Source organism: Diabrotica undecimpunctata, chromosome 5 (assembly GCF_040954645.1).
Source record: "Diabrotica undecimpunctata isolate CICGRU chromosome 5, icDiaUnde3, whole genome shotgun sequence".
Lineage (NCBI taxonomy): Eukaryota > Metazoa > Arthropoda > Insecta > Coleoptera > Chrysomelidae > Diabrotica > Diabrotica undecimpunctata.
In genome coordinates, this window is record NC_092807.1 from 126383292 (window position 1) to 126397304 (window position 14013).

Genomic DNA, 14013 nt, shown 5'->3' on the forward strand with positions numbered 1-14013 from the left:
TTTATATTTTTCCATAACGATTTCGCTGAATTCGATTCTTCTATCAAAGTCATCTTCTAATAGCTCTGGGCCAGGTGTACTTCGAATAGATGCCACTTCTCATTTTTTAGCACTCTTATAACAGTTGATTGGTGAACATTATTATTTAGTGGGACCTGCCTAGAACTGGTATGGGATTTTCTTGAAACGCCAGTACAACGTCCAGTTTCTTGGCTTCGGATATTGATTTTCTACCACTTCTGGGAAGATCTTTTACATGGCCCGTTTTTCTGATTTCTTTTTTTTCAATTTTACTTACTGTTGATTGGGTAATTGGTTCGCGATTGGGGTATTTAGCATTTAATAAATTACGAACTTCTACTTGAGTCCTCACTCTATGTTCATAACCAATCATGATTAAAATCTCGATTCGTTTTGGTTCTGTTAGTTTCATTTTTGTAAATGATGTTATTAATCTCGACAAAAACTTAATAAAAATTTGACGTCTATTGTTTGACAAATTCACAGATCATTGACAACTAAAGACGAGTCAATGACAATATTGATTTAAATATTTTTGAAAAATAACTTACTACAATAATTATTTTTTCAGATTATAAGGTAGCATTGTTTGTTATCACTGTATTTTTTTAGGAACCGGCAAAAAACACTATTTTGTTTTATTCCCAGTGGCGTTCCATAGTGTATTTTAGTCTAGTGAATGAATATTTATTGTACTTCCATTTTACTTAACAATTCATAATTTTGGTGAACCCTGTAGAAATAAATATTCAAGTGATTATATCGTTGCAAAGACGGAGACCTTTCAAATGAGCTGTCGCGTGACCTCGGTTTGTATTAAAAAAATCTTCGATTATGTCATTTCGCCAACACTGACGACGTAATGTCACAAGACATATATAGTAGTTGATGGCCATTCAAAAATTAAAATTGACGTGTTTTAAGATTTTTTTTTTTAAAGTCGTCTGTTTCGGAAAAAAACGGGTGTGGCAGTGCAGTGGGACTGCCGGTAGAAGTTATAATTCTATACACGCGTTCGCCGTTAAAAATTTATATATGAGTCAATCTGCACAATCATTATATACGTAATGCTATAGGTAAGAGAGAGCAGAAAGAGAAAAAGAATTAGTTATATAGGTATATGGTGCATCGTTTACTGTATATAAACATTTGACCTGTAATAGGAGTATAGTAAATGAAGGATTGTATCAATATTTTAATAAAAATATATATTTTTATTTTTTATATATGTATTAAAAGGAGTTGAAATGCAAAAAAAATTTACACATACTCTGCAGTAAAATTCATTGTTTATTTTGTTATTAATATAAAATTACAATACAATAAATATACTGCAACATAATCCAATATAATATTACAATATAAATTAAAATGTAATATTCATAAGTATTTAAAACTGCCAATATACCATAACTTACCTTTACGAAGATCAAAAATCAAAAACCAACAACTCGGATTATGTTGTAAATTTTCATTTTATTTTAAAATTCATGTTTTTTACGTATATTACATATATTTAATAAGATTAACCGTGAGGTTTTTAAATATTTCAAAAATAAAAAAGGAAATTCATAATTGTGATTCGAACTCACAACCACCAGCGCATGAACCAAACACGTAAAGGATTTGCCAATTGGACATGACACTAATGGATTTCAAAATTGACAGTTCTCGGTAAAACAGTGATTATTTTGAGATACAAAAGCTTAAAATAATTATAAACGTTTAATTTTAAATGATACAAAACATATCACATAAATAATAATATTAATACATATTATATTATATATAATATATATATGTATATATATATATATATATATATATACAATATTATATATATATTGTATATATATATATATATATATATATTAAATATATATACAAAAGAAACATTTTTATTCTCGAGAGAGAAGAGAGAGAAAATATATCTTCTGTCTCTATCTTACTCATTATCTTACATATGTAATGGTTTCACAGATTCACTCTCATGAAAATTTCAACGCCGATCGTGCGTATAGAGTATAACTTCAATAATGAATTTATTTCATACATTTGCATCATACTGTATAATTAAAAGGGTTTTTTGACCTCAGGAACAAGCTAGTGTGCTCTGGCTTTAACGTATATTGTTAACATTTTAAACATTGACTTAAATCTTGTTATTTAATTATTGTTTTTTTTTACTTAAATTTGCAAAAACTGCCTCGTTAAATTTTGTTATGTTTTTTTTTTAACTTTATGTGTTTAAATCAAATAATAGTTTAGCAACATACCGACCGACGTTAAAATAATATTACAAAGCATAATTTTTAAAATAAATCTAAAAATGCAGACTTTGTTTGATAAATAATATTTCATTTATAGCGCTATAAAAGTTTATTACTTTTTAAACCAAATATAAAAAGAGAATGATTAAAGAATTTTATTTGCTTTTCTAGCGTAAATAATCGAATGGGAATGTTGACAGTGCTCCTGTTTAAATTTTCCGTAGTTTTTTGATAACAAATTAACAATTTTTTACAATTTTGTGTTTCGAATGTAAAATTTTAATGTTTAATTTGAGTCCTTTGTTTCTCGGCAATCAATTAAGATTCTTTTTTACCAAAATTTATTAACCCTTTGGGAACCAATTTTTTTGTGTTGTTACGATCTCAACTTTAATTATTTCTTTGTACTGGTAAACATAGAAGGTTTTTAAAGTGTACCAAACGAAATTTTTACATAAAAAAAACAAAAAAATAGTGGGATATATTGCCCCAATGGGAATGTTGGTTGGGATTATTATGTCTAATAGAGTTATTGTAAGATTACGGCCACAAATAAATGAACACTTTATTTCAAAAAGATTTAGAAAAATATGCATAAAAAATACTTCCATGTAACTTAATATGTGTAATATAATGTGAAACAATGTTTACACAAACCTACATCGCACATTGTGCAAATGGTTGTGGTTCTTCTTTCTTTACCCATTCTTGAGCAACGTCATCGGCATGTGGTCTCCTATATTTTTATTTTGTGATCTCTTTGAAGGTCTACCTACACTTCTTTTTCTCTAAGTTTTACTTGTGCAGTGGTTTTACTTTCAGAAATGAGATCTTCTGATAGCTTAAACAAAGTTTCTAAAAGAGGTATTTTCCTGCGTGTTCGATGTAAATCATTATATATTACCCAAATATTTACCGCTGACACCATAAGCAATCGGTAGAAAACTTTTTTCCACCATTTACAGGATCGTCTATCCATTTCACACACTCCACTCATTTGGTCAGTCAGGTCCACACCACCCATAATTTCGTTGTATAAAACAACAGCACCAGGATAAGGAACGTCCACTTTGGTCCCATTTTTATTTTTCCTTTGAATAGTTGTACAACTACTCTTATGACAGTTACTCAACAAGGATACTTGTTTGGTATCTTGCCATTTTGTGGCTAGGGTTTGGAACTTATTTGTTAGAAATACGGAGTTTTCCTTGTTATATATATTTAGGGATTCTACAGTATTCACTGCCTTCCCTCGCTCAACCGTTTCCATCTCTCTCTGTTGTTCCATTCTCCATCGTTTAGTCCTCTCTTACTCATGGCGTCGTCTACTTCGTTCCTCCAGGATTTTCGGGGTCGTCCTCTTTTCCTCCTTCCTATGGGGCTCCATTCGGTTATTCTTTTTATCCATCTGCTGTGGCTAGCTCTTCTTACATGTCCATACCACTTTAGTCTTTTTTGTTCTATATATGTTAGTATGTCTGTTTCTATTGATGTTCTTTGCTTTATTTCGTCATTACTTCTCCTATCCATTCTTGTTACTCTGCAGCATCTTCGCAGGCATTCCATCTCTGTTGCTATTATCTTACTGCTGTTTTTCTTGTTTATGATCCAATTTTCGGCCCCATATGTCATAATACTTCGCACTAATGTTTTATAAATCTGCGTTTTTGTCTTCATATTTAGGTGTCTATCCCACCATACTGAGTTAAGTTGTCGGATTGCTGTTCTTGTTTGTCCTAATCTTTGTGTAATTTCTTCCTCTGTTGTTGCCTTTTTCGTGATTATGAACCCCAGGTATTCCTTGTTCATTTTGCTTTTTATAGAAAACATCTTAGACATGTTCCGTCTATTTGTAATGGCTGTACCAACTACAGCGAATTTAATAGTGTCCACTAGACGTACAGAGGTAAAAAACCTGTCAAAAGCCAAAACAACATTATCAATACATATCGATTCACATAGAGTTTTTACTACTCTTTCACCTAGAATTCCATCAGCTTGTTCAACTTCCTTTCCAGAGTAAACGTTAAAATCATATGTTTCATACCTCTTTTCACTGGTTTTAGAGGTACGTACTGTTTTACGAACGACCGACCTTTGAACTTCACCATACTCTCGTCGATTGATTGTCTAGTACTGTCGGTTCGATACTTCAGAAATGTGAACTTGAAACAGAAGAGCAGTTCTTCTACATAATATATCTTACTGCAACCTTAAGGGTTTCTTTGGGCCATTGAAGTAAAGTTTGGAGAGAATGAATAAGCATCTGTTTTTTGATATTGCAGTACTTATCGTTTTATTTCCGACAAATGGATGCGAAGACTAATAATGTATTCGTTTAGGCACTCTGTTGTAGCACATTATTAGAGTACAACCAACAGTATTCATTACTTCACCAGCACCAGTAAGCGGTTCAGACTTTCCTTCTTTGCGATAATACAATTTAATTCTCTCGTTTGTACAATCCGCAATAAAAATAAATAAACTTCGAGGGAATACTTACAAGAAAATTTCTAGACGTGATCAATTCATATTAATTGATTCTTTTTATTCATAATGGCTTTCTTACCTTCAATTAAAACTTCCCCATCTGGCAAGCAAGTATTCTCGTCTTCTTCATTTTTGGGAGAATCAAATGAAGACGTATTTGATCCATCTGACGAGCGAGTGTGTTCTTCTTCATTGTCAGGACAATCATCTAATGCCATATACGACTCATCAGAAGAATGATCACTGTCGTGGAATCGGTCTTCTTCGTCGTCTTCTGAAGATATATTAGACTATGCATCTATGTCATCGCATGAAGATATGTCGCTTATATTATCAGCCAGTTCTTGCAATTCCTTTTGAGTAAGTTTTCTTTTTCTTGATATGCTGAAAAAAAACCAATGGGATATAAAATGCCCGTCCAACAAACCCAGTGGGACACATAAATCCCATGTGATTTCTGATGTAAGTTTGCCAACTTACAAAAGTAAACGAATCTCAGATTAACGTGTAGAATAATTACATACACTAAACAACAAACTTACCTTACGATTGTGTCGAAAACAAGTTATTTTAACTGTAAAAACGTCAAAAAGTAAGAACCACATGTTGACTGCGTCGTAATTACGAACGAACTGAGCCATCCAACGTTGCCAATATCACTTTAGTAGAGAAACATGTGCAGTGTAGTCGATAAACTCCGATATCGAACAATATAATGTAAAACGTAACTTATTTGGAACATCAGGCAAATTGAAACTGTCGCTGGGATTTATAAGTCCCCAAAAGTTTTTAAATATGATTTAAGATAAGATTTTTTAGAGCTATTTTTCTATTCATTTTATTTTAGGTGTCCAATATTTGTTAAGATATTGTCATTTATTATTGTTCTGCTATCATAATTAAATAATTTATGATTTTTATTTTTATTTTACAATCAATTGTTTTCTTGTTTTAGCATTAGACTCTGTAACAGCACGAAGAGTGGCTAAAAGCATCCAGTGGCTTTCAAAGTATAAAAGTGACATTGAGGAGGACTGTAAGAATGGACTACAAAATTATTATAACTACCCTTATGACTGTCAGAAATATTACACTTGTAAAGAAGGCAAGTTATACCTAAGTACATGCCAATCCGATTTATACTGGAACAAAGAACTGAGGAGTTGTGATATTCAAGACAATGTAGATTGCTGTAAGTTACTAACACTTCTAAGAATTTAAGTTGTTTATAAACTAAAAGATAGGACATTTTATTACTTATTTTGGGCATTTTTATAGTATAAGAAAAAATGTAGTAACGAAGTTAAGATGTATAGTTAGAAATACATTCAAAATAGCATTCTTTTGTTGATAGCATTATCCTTATTGTGGATTTTTTGCTTAGTCTGTGTCTGATTTTTACTTTCCTAAAATCAAATTATTTGATCTATAATAAATTCTTCATCATCAATGGCGCTACAACTCTTCGTGAGTCTTTGCGCGTTTACTATTGCCTGTTTGTCGGTCCTGTTCCAGTAATTCCCATTGTCGCACTCCCATTTTCTCTAGATCTTCTTTGACTGCATCTTTCATAATAAGTTCTTGAAATTGTTAATATTCTTTTTCGGAAGATTATTTCAATGGCGTCTATTTTCCGCATTTTCGATGGTCTAATTGTCTAAAATTTGAATTTTTTTGTTAGTATTAGGGGTATCAAAGGTAGTAATCGATTCGACCGTTAGTTGATGAAAATTCATTTTAGCTGACAATAAAACATTGAACATTTTGTTTTTAAATCTTTTAAAAATTTATTTAAATTTATTATCACTACAGATATTTTGGCAGCGTGCCTTTCTCAAGTAGCATATTTTGGTATGCGTTTACTCTTTAATTGAATCAGTTGGGACGGGGAGAACTGTTTGTATTAAGTTGGTCATTCATAATAATAAATCTGTTAATGTTAATCTGTTTTTGTTAATTTTATAATTTCCGTAGATTCCGATAAAGATAGTTTAAAGCCTTTATTTTAATCCTAGATTACTGGACTTGTTTAGCCGCACGTGATTACCGGACTATCGTAAATTTTACTACTTATTAAATATGTCTTATTATTCATAATGTAATTATAAAACATATATTCAAAATCTGAAGAGAAGAGTTTTTATCACTATAATAACATATTTTAAACGAATAAAAAATAAAATTTTTCCACGATGCTCACCGCATATCGTATGCTTGCATACTTGGCAATATGTAGTTGTCATTCGCCGTTTAGGGTTGGACAATAAAAGCAAATTTTTCTTTTTTTTTTGACGTGCAACGTCTCAAATTAGGTTGTGGCTCGGAGTCACTCACGAAAAAGTGTAACGCCCGCTCACGTCTGTTACGATGAGTCACCGAACGAGAGAGAGGCCCGCCGGACCGGCGAATGCCTTGCGTCTCTCTCCCACTCAAACATGATCGATCCGCTGCGCGCGCAGCACTAGAGAATTAGGCGCGTTGAATCGGAATAGAAATTAGTTAAGTTTAAGTTTACATGTACAATGTTTTAGTAAACAAAATATATTTCTATAGTTAAAATTTGTGCAATTCGTATTTTCATTCAATTCCTTGTTCTTATTGTGCAATTTAATAATATTCATATCAATAAATATTCTACCGAGAAAAAGACATTGTCACGTAAAATCTTCGCCCGTAAAACCGACTTTACAGGCAACCGATTTTTTTTTTCTTGATATGTGGGAACTTCTTCTGCAGCAGTTATCTTTAAAATGTGATCTAAATAAGATCTATGTGGTAATGTCTTTTTTGTTTTAGCAAAGAGTACCTAATGCTGTTAATTTATATGGCTCTTCTAACAGTTTATCGACTAGCTTCACTAAAGTAAACCAGTTGTCCATGGTTACGTTCCGATTTGATCCATGGACAGATTTTGTTAGTTATTTGACATAATGCTCTGCTATTGGCAAACCATTGGTATCAGTTTTCTTTTTTAAATAGCGACTTGCATCCAACATATATTTACTAGAGGAATCACATAACATAACAATCTTAATCCCGTACTTTGAAGATTTATTGGGGATGTACGTCCTGAAAGGGGATGTACATCCTGAAAGGGCATCCTTTCAGGATGCTGAAAGAGTAACTGAAGTGTGGCATATTTCGATAAAAATATGCCATATTTCGCGGATATGAGTGAAAGGATCATTTACTTGTCTCTTTTGCCTTGTTTGCTTTTCGTTAAATCTTATACAGTTTAGTAGAAATGCAAAGCGATTACAACTCATACACGCTTTGTAAAACGTTCCTGAAATGAAACATATATTTCGCAGTTAAATGGTTGTCTTTTTTTGCGGCAGAAAGGACAAGAATCGCAAGTAAGGCTCTTAATTCTTTAACTGATATTTAAGACACATTTTCATGATTATTGTTTCTCAGCTGGTCTTACAATTTCTTTATTTGTATGTTGCAAAATAATTCCAAGTAGCGTATTTGGAAAGAAATGTAAGAAGTGTTTATTAAAAGTATTACAGTTTTTAGTGGGTGTTTTATTGTTAGACATTATAGTTCGCCAAAGTTGTTTTTAGGATTATTGAAATTTAAAGTCTTATCAAATTTTGGTCATCTTCCCCACTACCGGAATAATATATTGTTCCCTCATCTGTTTAGAAACAACCTGCGGTGGGCCACCTGCCTTCACTGATACCGAGTACATCAATTTCAACCTGGTTTTTTCTTGATTAATATTGTGCATATTAGCAGGCTGAAACATCCTCAGAATATCTCACGTTTCAATTCTAGTGTTGGACAGTCCGATTCTCTCGCCTACATTCTTTTGACCAGGAATTCGGTGATTAGCGACCTTAGAAGCGTTCGGCCATACCAGAAAATAGAAACTTATGAAAACATGTACCTAATTACTGCTCAAAAACCTATTACATAATTTTGTTCGTAGTTAAATGGGACACATTCCTTACCAAAATTAATTTCCTTCTTTTTTTTTCAGCAAATATAATTCCATTTCCACGTAAGTAGCACAGTTATTGATATATAGGTATATATATATACATAGAGAAAAGGAGTACGACCGTCAATACAAAATAGACTTAGGTACACTCGAAGAGTGGTGGGTTTTTCTAAATGTCCAGTTTCGTAAGCTTTTTCATATTTTTAACATCATTGACTGCTACATGTCTTTGTATGGTAACACACTTTTATTGTAACTTCTCTATGGATGTTTGGTTTCAGATTGTTCTTTTTAGATGAACTGATGATGCTTTCTGAGCAGAAAGCGAAACGTCTTCAATAAATAGATGAAGTAGCTACCTTCTTTGTCTTTTATTTCTCCACTTTGACCGAAAACCCACCACTCTTCGAGTGTACCTTAGTTTATATATACATATGTATTAATATATATAAATATATATATATATATATATATATATATATATATATATATATATATATATATATATATATATGTATATAAGTATGTAGGTATATAGATATATAAGATATATAAGATATGTATGAAGAGTATATTTTATAGAGAATTATACTTCACATAATGCGGATTTTTTATTTTTTCGTTCTGATTTTGGTTATTACAGTATACTTCTAAAGCCGTTTATGTTTGAACATAAAATAAATATAATAATTTTTTTATTGCATTAAATATGTAACAGATAGAATTGTCGAATTGTCGCAAAAGTTGCGATAATATATAATAAATAAATTTATATTCAAATCTATATTACAATAACAAACATACTAGCCCAGTCTGGTTAAAAAAAAAGGTTAAAAAAAAAGGTTAAAAAATTTTCGCAGATATCTGAAGGTTTTAAGACATAGGATGTCTTGATGACGAATACATGTAAAATTACTCGTATTTTACCTTGCGTTTTTTTTAAACAATAATTTTAGGTACCAATTTTTTCCGTATATTTTACATAAACAATATTTATATCATTTGAACATCGAGGAATTACCATCTTTTAAATTTGTGCGAAATTTCGCCCAGATTCTTTAAGACCTAAACTATCTCAGAAGTTAAATGCATATTGCGTTTTCATTGAAATTATTTACAAAATAAACCTTTGAAAAAGGGGTATGTTTTTTACGTATAAAAAATTGTAATAACTTCTAGGTTTTTCAAGCTACAGATTGTACATACAACCATTAGATAGCTGGCAAAAAAACTCACATTAAAAAAAACCTTTTATGACCAATAGGAACGAAGTTAGGGACTATTTTTTTAAAAATCATATCTACATTGTTTATAAACATTAAGAAGTAAAATTTGGAAAAATTTTTAATGAAAATCTAAAATTTATTAAATTTTTCGAAACTTAAAGCCCTTTGAATCAAAGGTACTTTCGAAAGATCGACATAGGAAATTGGAGGGGATAACTGTTTCAGCTCCGTTTTTCCATTATCTCGGCTTCCATTGGAGCTAAAAGTTTCGTTTTTTTTTTCTGGGGTAGCTCGTCAAAATACGAATAACTACATAGTTTTCACTGGCTGGGAAATATGGGAAACTTCGAAAAAATTGAGTCCATTTGAAATTCACCGTAAAAACTGACTTTTCTTAATAATGTTGATATTATTAAGAAACATAAGCAGTATTAATAATGATGACATAATTTTCACCCCTCCCCCCACGGAAATTAATATAAATATAGTATGTAAAAAATTACCTGAAATTTAAGTTATAAAATATATAAATTTTATTACATCATTAAAATAAAAAGAAAAAAATATACGTTAATTTTCTGGGATTTTCCGAGATTTCCGAGTGGGGTACAAATTATGACATCATTATTAATACTGCGACAGACTATGCCGGCCAAATTAAAAAAAAGGACATTTTTACAGTGAATTTCAAAAGGACTCAATTTTTCTGAGGTTTCCCATATTTCCCGGCCGGTGAAAACTATGCAGTTATTCATATTTCGACGAGCTACCAGATTAAACAAAAAGAGACTTCTAGCTGCAATGGAAGCCGAGATATTGTAAATTTTTCCTTCGTATTTCAATTTGAAGTTCCGATCCCGAAAAAAAAGGAGCTGAAACAGTTATCCTCTCCACTTTCCTATGTCGATCTTTCGAAAGTACCTTCATTTCGAAGGGCTGTAAGTTTCGAAAAATTTGATGAATTTTATAGCAATAAGTTTCAATATATCATAATAATTCAAGTTTTGATTTTCATTCAAAATTTGTGCAAATTTTACTTCTTAATGTTTATAAACAGTGGAGATATGATTTTTTTTTAAAATACTCCCTAATTTCGTTCCTATTGGTCATAGAGGGATTTTTTTAATGTGGGTTTTTTTTACAAGCTATCCAATGAGTGTACGTACTTAGTACGTACTTAAGTAAGTAGCTTAAGAAATATAAAAGTTATTACAATTGTTTAAAAGTAAAAAACATACCCCTTTTTCAAACGTTTATTTTGTAAATAATTTCGATGAAAATGCAATATACTTTTAAGTTTTGAGATAGTTTAAGTCTTAAAGAATCCTATGAAATTTGCTAAATGTGTCTAGCATCATTATCAGAGCAAGTTCATTGGCTTAAATATTTAGTCTCAGGGATAAATAAATTAACTAACTTTTAAACTATTTGACCGATCGGTGGGAAATTTCGCACTAATTTTAGAAGACGGTGACTCCTCGATGATCAAATGTATTAATAACATTCTATTTCAGTGCAAACAACTGCTTTTTTGCAAACATCTCCGTTAATTATTTATCAATTTCATTTAAAAAAACGGAAAAATAAAGATATTCTTGATATAAAAAAATTATATAAATATTGTTTATGTAAAATATAAGCGAAAACAAAAAACCAAATTGTGACCATAAATTATTGTTTAAAAAAAAACGCAAGTTAAAAATACGAGTACTTTTTTATCTATTCGTCATCTAGTAACCCCACCTATGCCTTAAAGCTTCAGATATCTGCAAAAAATTTTGCTGTGACATCGATGATTTGTGCATAACCAGACTTGGCTATACCGTAAATACCTGTTTGACTGAACATAGTAACACTACTAAAAAATATCACTATTATTAGGACATATATCTCTTACTAGTGATACTTTTTAAAACGTGACGTAAGTAAAACATTGTGAACTTAAAATTTGTTATTTATTTCATTGTTCTATTGTAGCATAGCTCTGAAGATGGATTTGTAAACGGAAAGCGCTCAGCTAGAAGATAAATATTTACAAACTTAAAAAACACTTTTCTTTTCATTAAGTAAAACCTTGATGTAATGATTAGTCTATATAACCTACAGTTTAATTTAAAAAAATATCAAATATTTATTGAAAAGCACGCCTTAAGAAATAATATATTTAAGATCCACTTGTAGAGAGGAAGTAAAGAACAAAATTATTTCAAATACACGTGCCGCTATCGGTCAACACTTCTTATTCCTTGACGATAATAAAACTTCAGTCTGTCACTGTAGATGAAGCTGGAGAGAGTCAAACTATTACTCAAGAAGTCTTTCGATCTCAACTGCGTTTAGCATACTTTAAGTGAACTTCAGAAAGCATAAGGCATACACAAATTATAACGAAACTTTTCGGTGATATCTGCTTCTGTAACTCCCATATAAAAATAAATCAAAATGTCTGTCTAACAATATATATATATATATATATATATATATATATATATATATATATACGACAAATAACCGAAATAGATTTTTAATCTCTTTTTCAAATCCACACAGATAACACATAAAGTAATGAAACAAGTGTGACTGGACGAAATTTTTGACAGCGGTTGCAGATTTCTGGCTTCAGGATAAATGCTAAATATAGCCAGTGTAAAAATATTGAAATATTTCCATAAAACACATAAATATTCGGAAATATGTTTAATTAATTCACTATTAATAAGATTTTTATTAATTTATTTGTTAACCTTTTTTAGATCCAGACTGTACGGATGGTAGCACAACGTTTTATATTTACCCTTACAACTGCAAAAAATTTTATGAGTGTTTTGAAAGTGAGTTGTACATTCTCGAATGTCCTGATGACTTACTCTGGAATAATAAAGACCAGGTGTGCGATGATAGCTTTAACGTTGATTGTTGTAAGTACTTTATTTTTTACATTTATCGGCCTGCAAGATAATAGAAGCATTTTCTTGCAGTACCATTGAGAGCTTCTTGTGTTTATAGAATTGGCAATGTATGGAAGTTTATGTATAATATTAGAAAAGTATACTATTATTTTTAAGCTTCATAAACTCATGGTCAAAAACTTAATAGGTTCACTGCGTACATAATCTAATAAGAACATGCCAGGTGCTACCACATTTGTGACCAAATGTCAAAAGGACGCGGATCCACGCCGTTAGCACCACACTTTAAATTTTTATACCAAATGCTAACGGACGCAAATCCGCGTATTATTTTTGAAATAAAAGGCTACAAAAAAATTATATTTTATTTGAAAAGTAACAAAACATACACTAAAACTATTATAATAAGAGCAACTTGAACGTTATAGGTAACAAATAGTACCAAAAATACACCAACTAGAGTAATTTTCGGTCTTCATGGTATGTTACGAAGCATGCGCCTAGGCAAAGACCAGGTTCATCAGTACACATAAGACATTCATAAATCGTTTCTTTCCTTTTTTTATTCACTGTACACAACCTGCACTTTTTACGTTTCGTTTCTCCTTTTGTATTTTTCTTAGCTATTTTGCTCAAAACATGCCGTTCAGACAAGTTATTTAATGTTTTATGAACATTTTTCTGAGGAGAGCTTAGTAAATTTCCTTATAATTTCTAGTCGAAAATCATAAAGAGACAGTTTTGTTTCAGAATATTTGTCAAATAAAAAATAAGGGTTTACTAAAATCACTTGTAGTATCTGTATACCCAACTTTTTGTACCAGCGAAGGGTTTTTCTTTCACAAAGATAGTGTGATACATTTAATACTTTGCGATCAACACCACTCATATTTTCATTATATTCGGCGATTTTAAGAGATTTTAGTTTTTTTGTTTTCGTTTGTTCTCACATTCTACCATAACATTGCTGAACTCACTGGATATATACATTACTTCCCGTTTATCGACCCATTTGCCAACATCAACGCCGTTTTTTTTTATATTTTGCTACTGACTCCCCTGGTTTTAACTTGTTTAGTCACCTCTACTGGATTTCCTTGTCTTCTTCCCAGAAGAGTTCCTGTAAAATATGTTTTGCTCCTCATAAGTAT

At 30.9% G+C, this 14013-nt stretch overlaps 1 protein-coding gene across 3 annotated transcripts in view; it reads left to right on the forward strand.

Annotated features, from left to right (window-relative positions):
* The window catches only part of LOC140441771 (probable chitinase 10), a 46795-nt gene that overhangs the window by 6986 nt on the left and 25796 nt on the right, over positions 1–14013 (forward strand). For all 3 annotated transcript variants that reach the window (XM_072532683.1, XM_072532682.1, XM_072532684.1), the window contains exons 2-4: positions 5737–5973; positions 8767–8787; positions 12707–12871. In XM_072532683.1, the coding sequence (XP_072388784.1) occupies positions 5737–5973; positions 8767–8787; positions 12707–12871 (423 nt within the window). The remainder of the gene's footprint in view (positions 1–5736; positions 5974–8766; positions 8788–12706; positions 12872–14013) is intronic.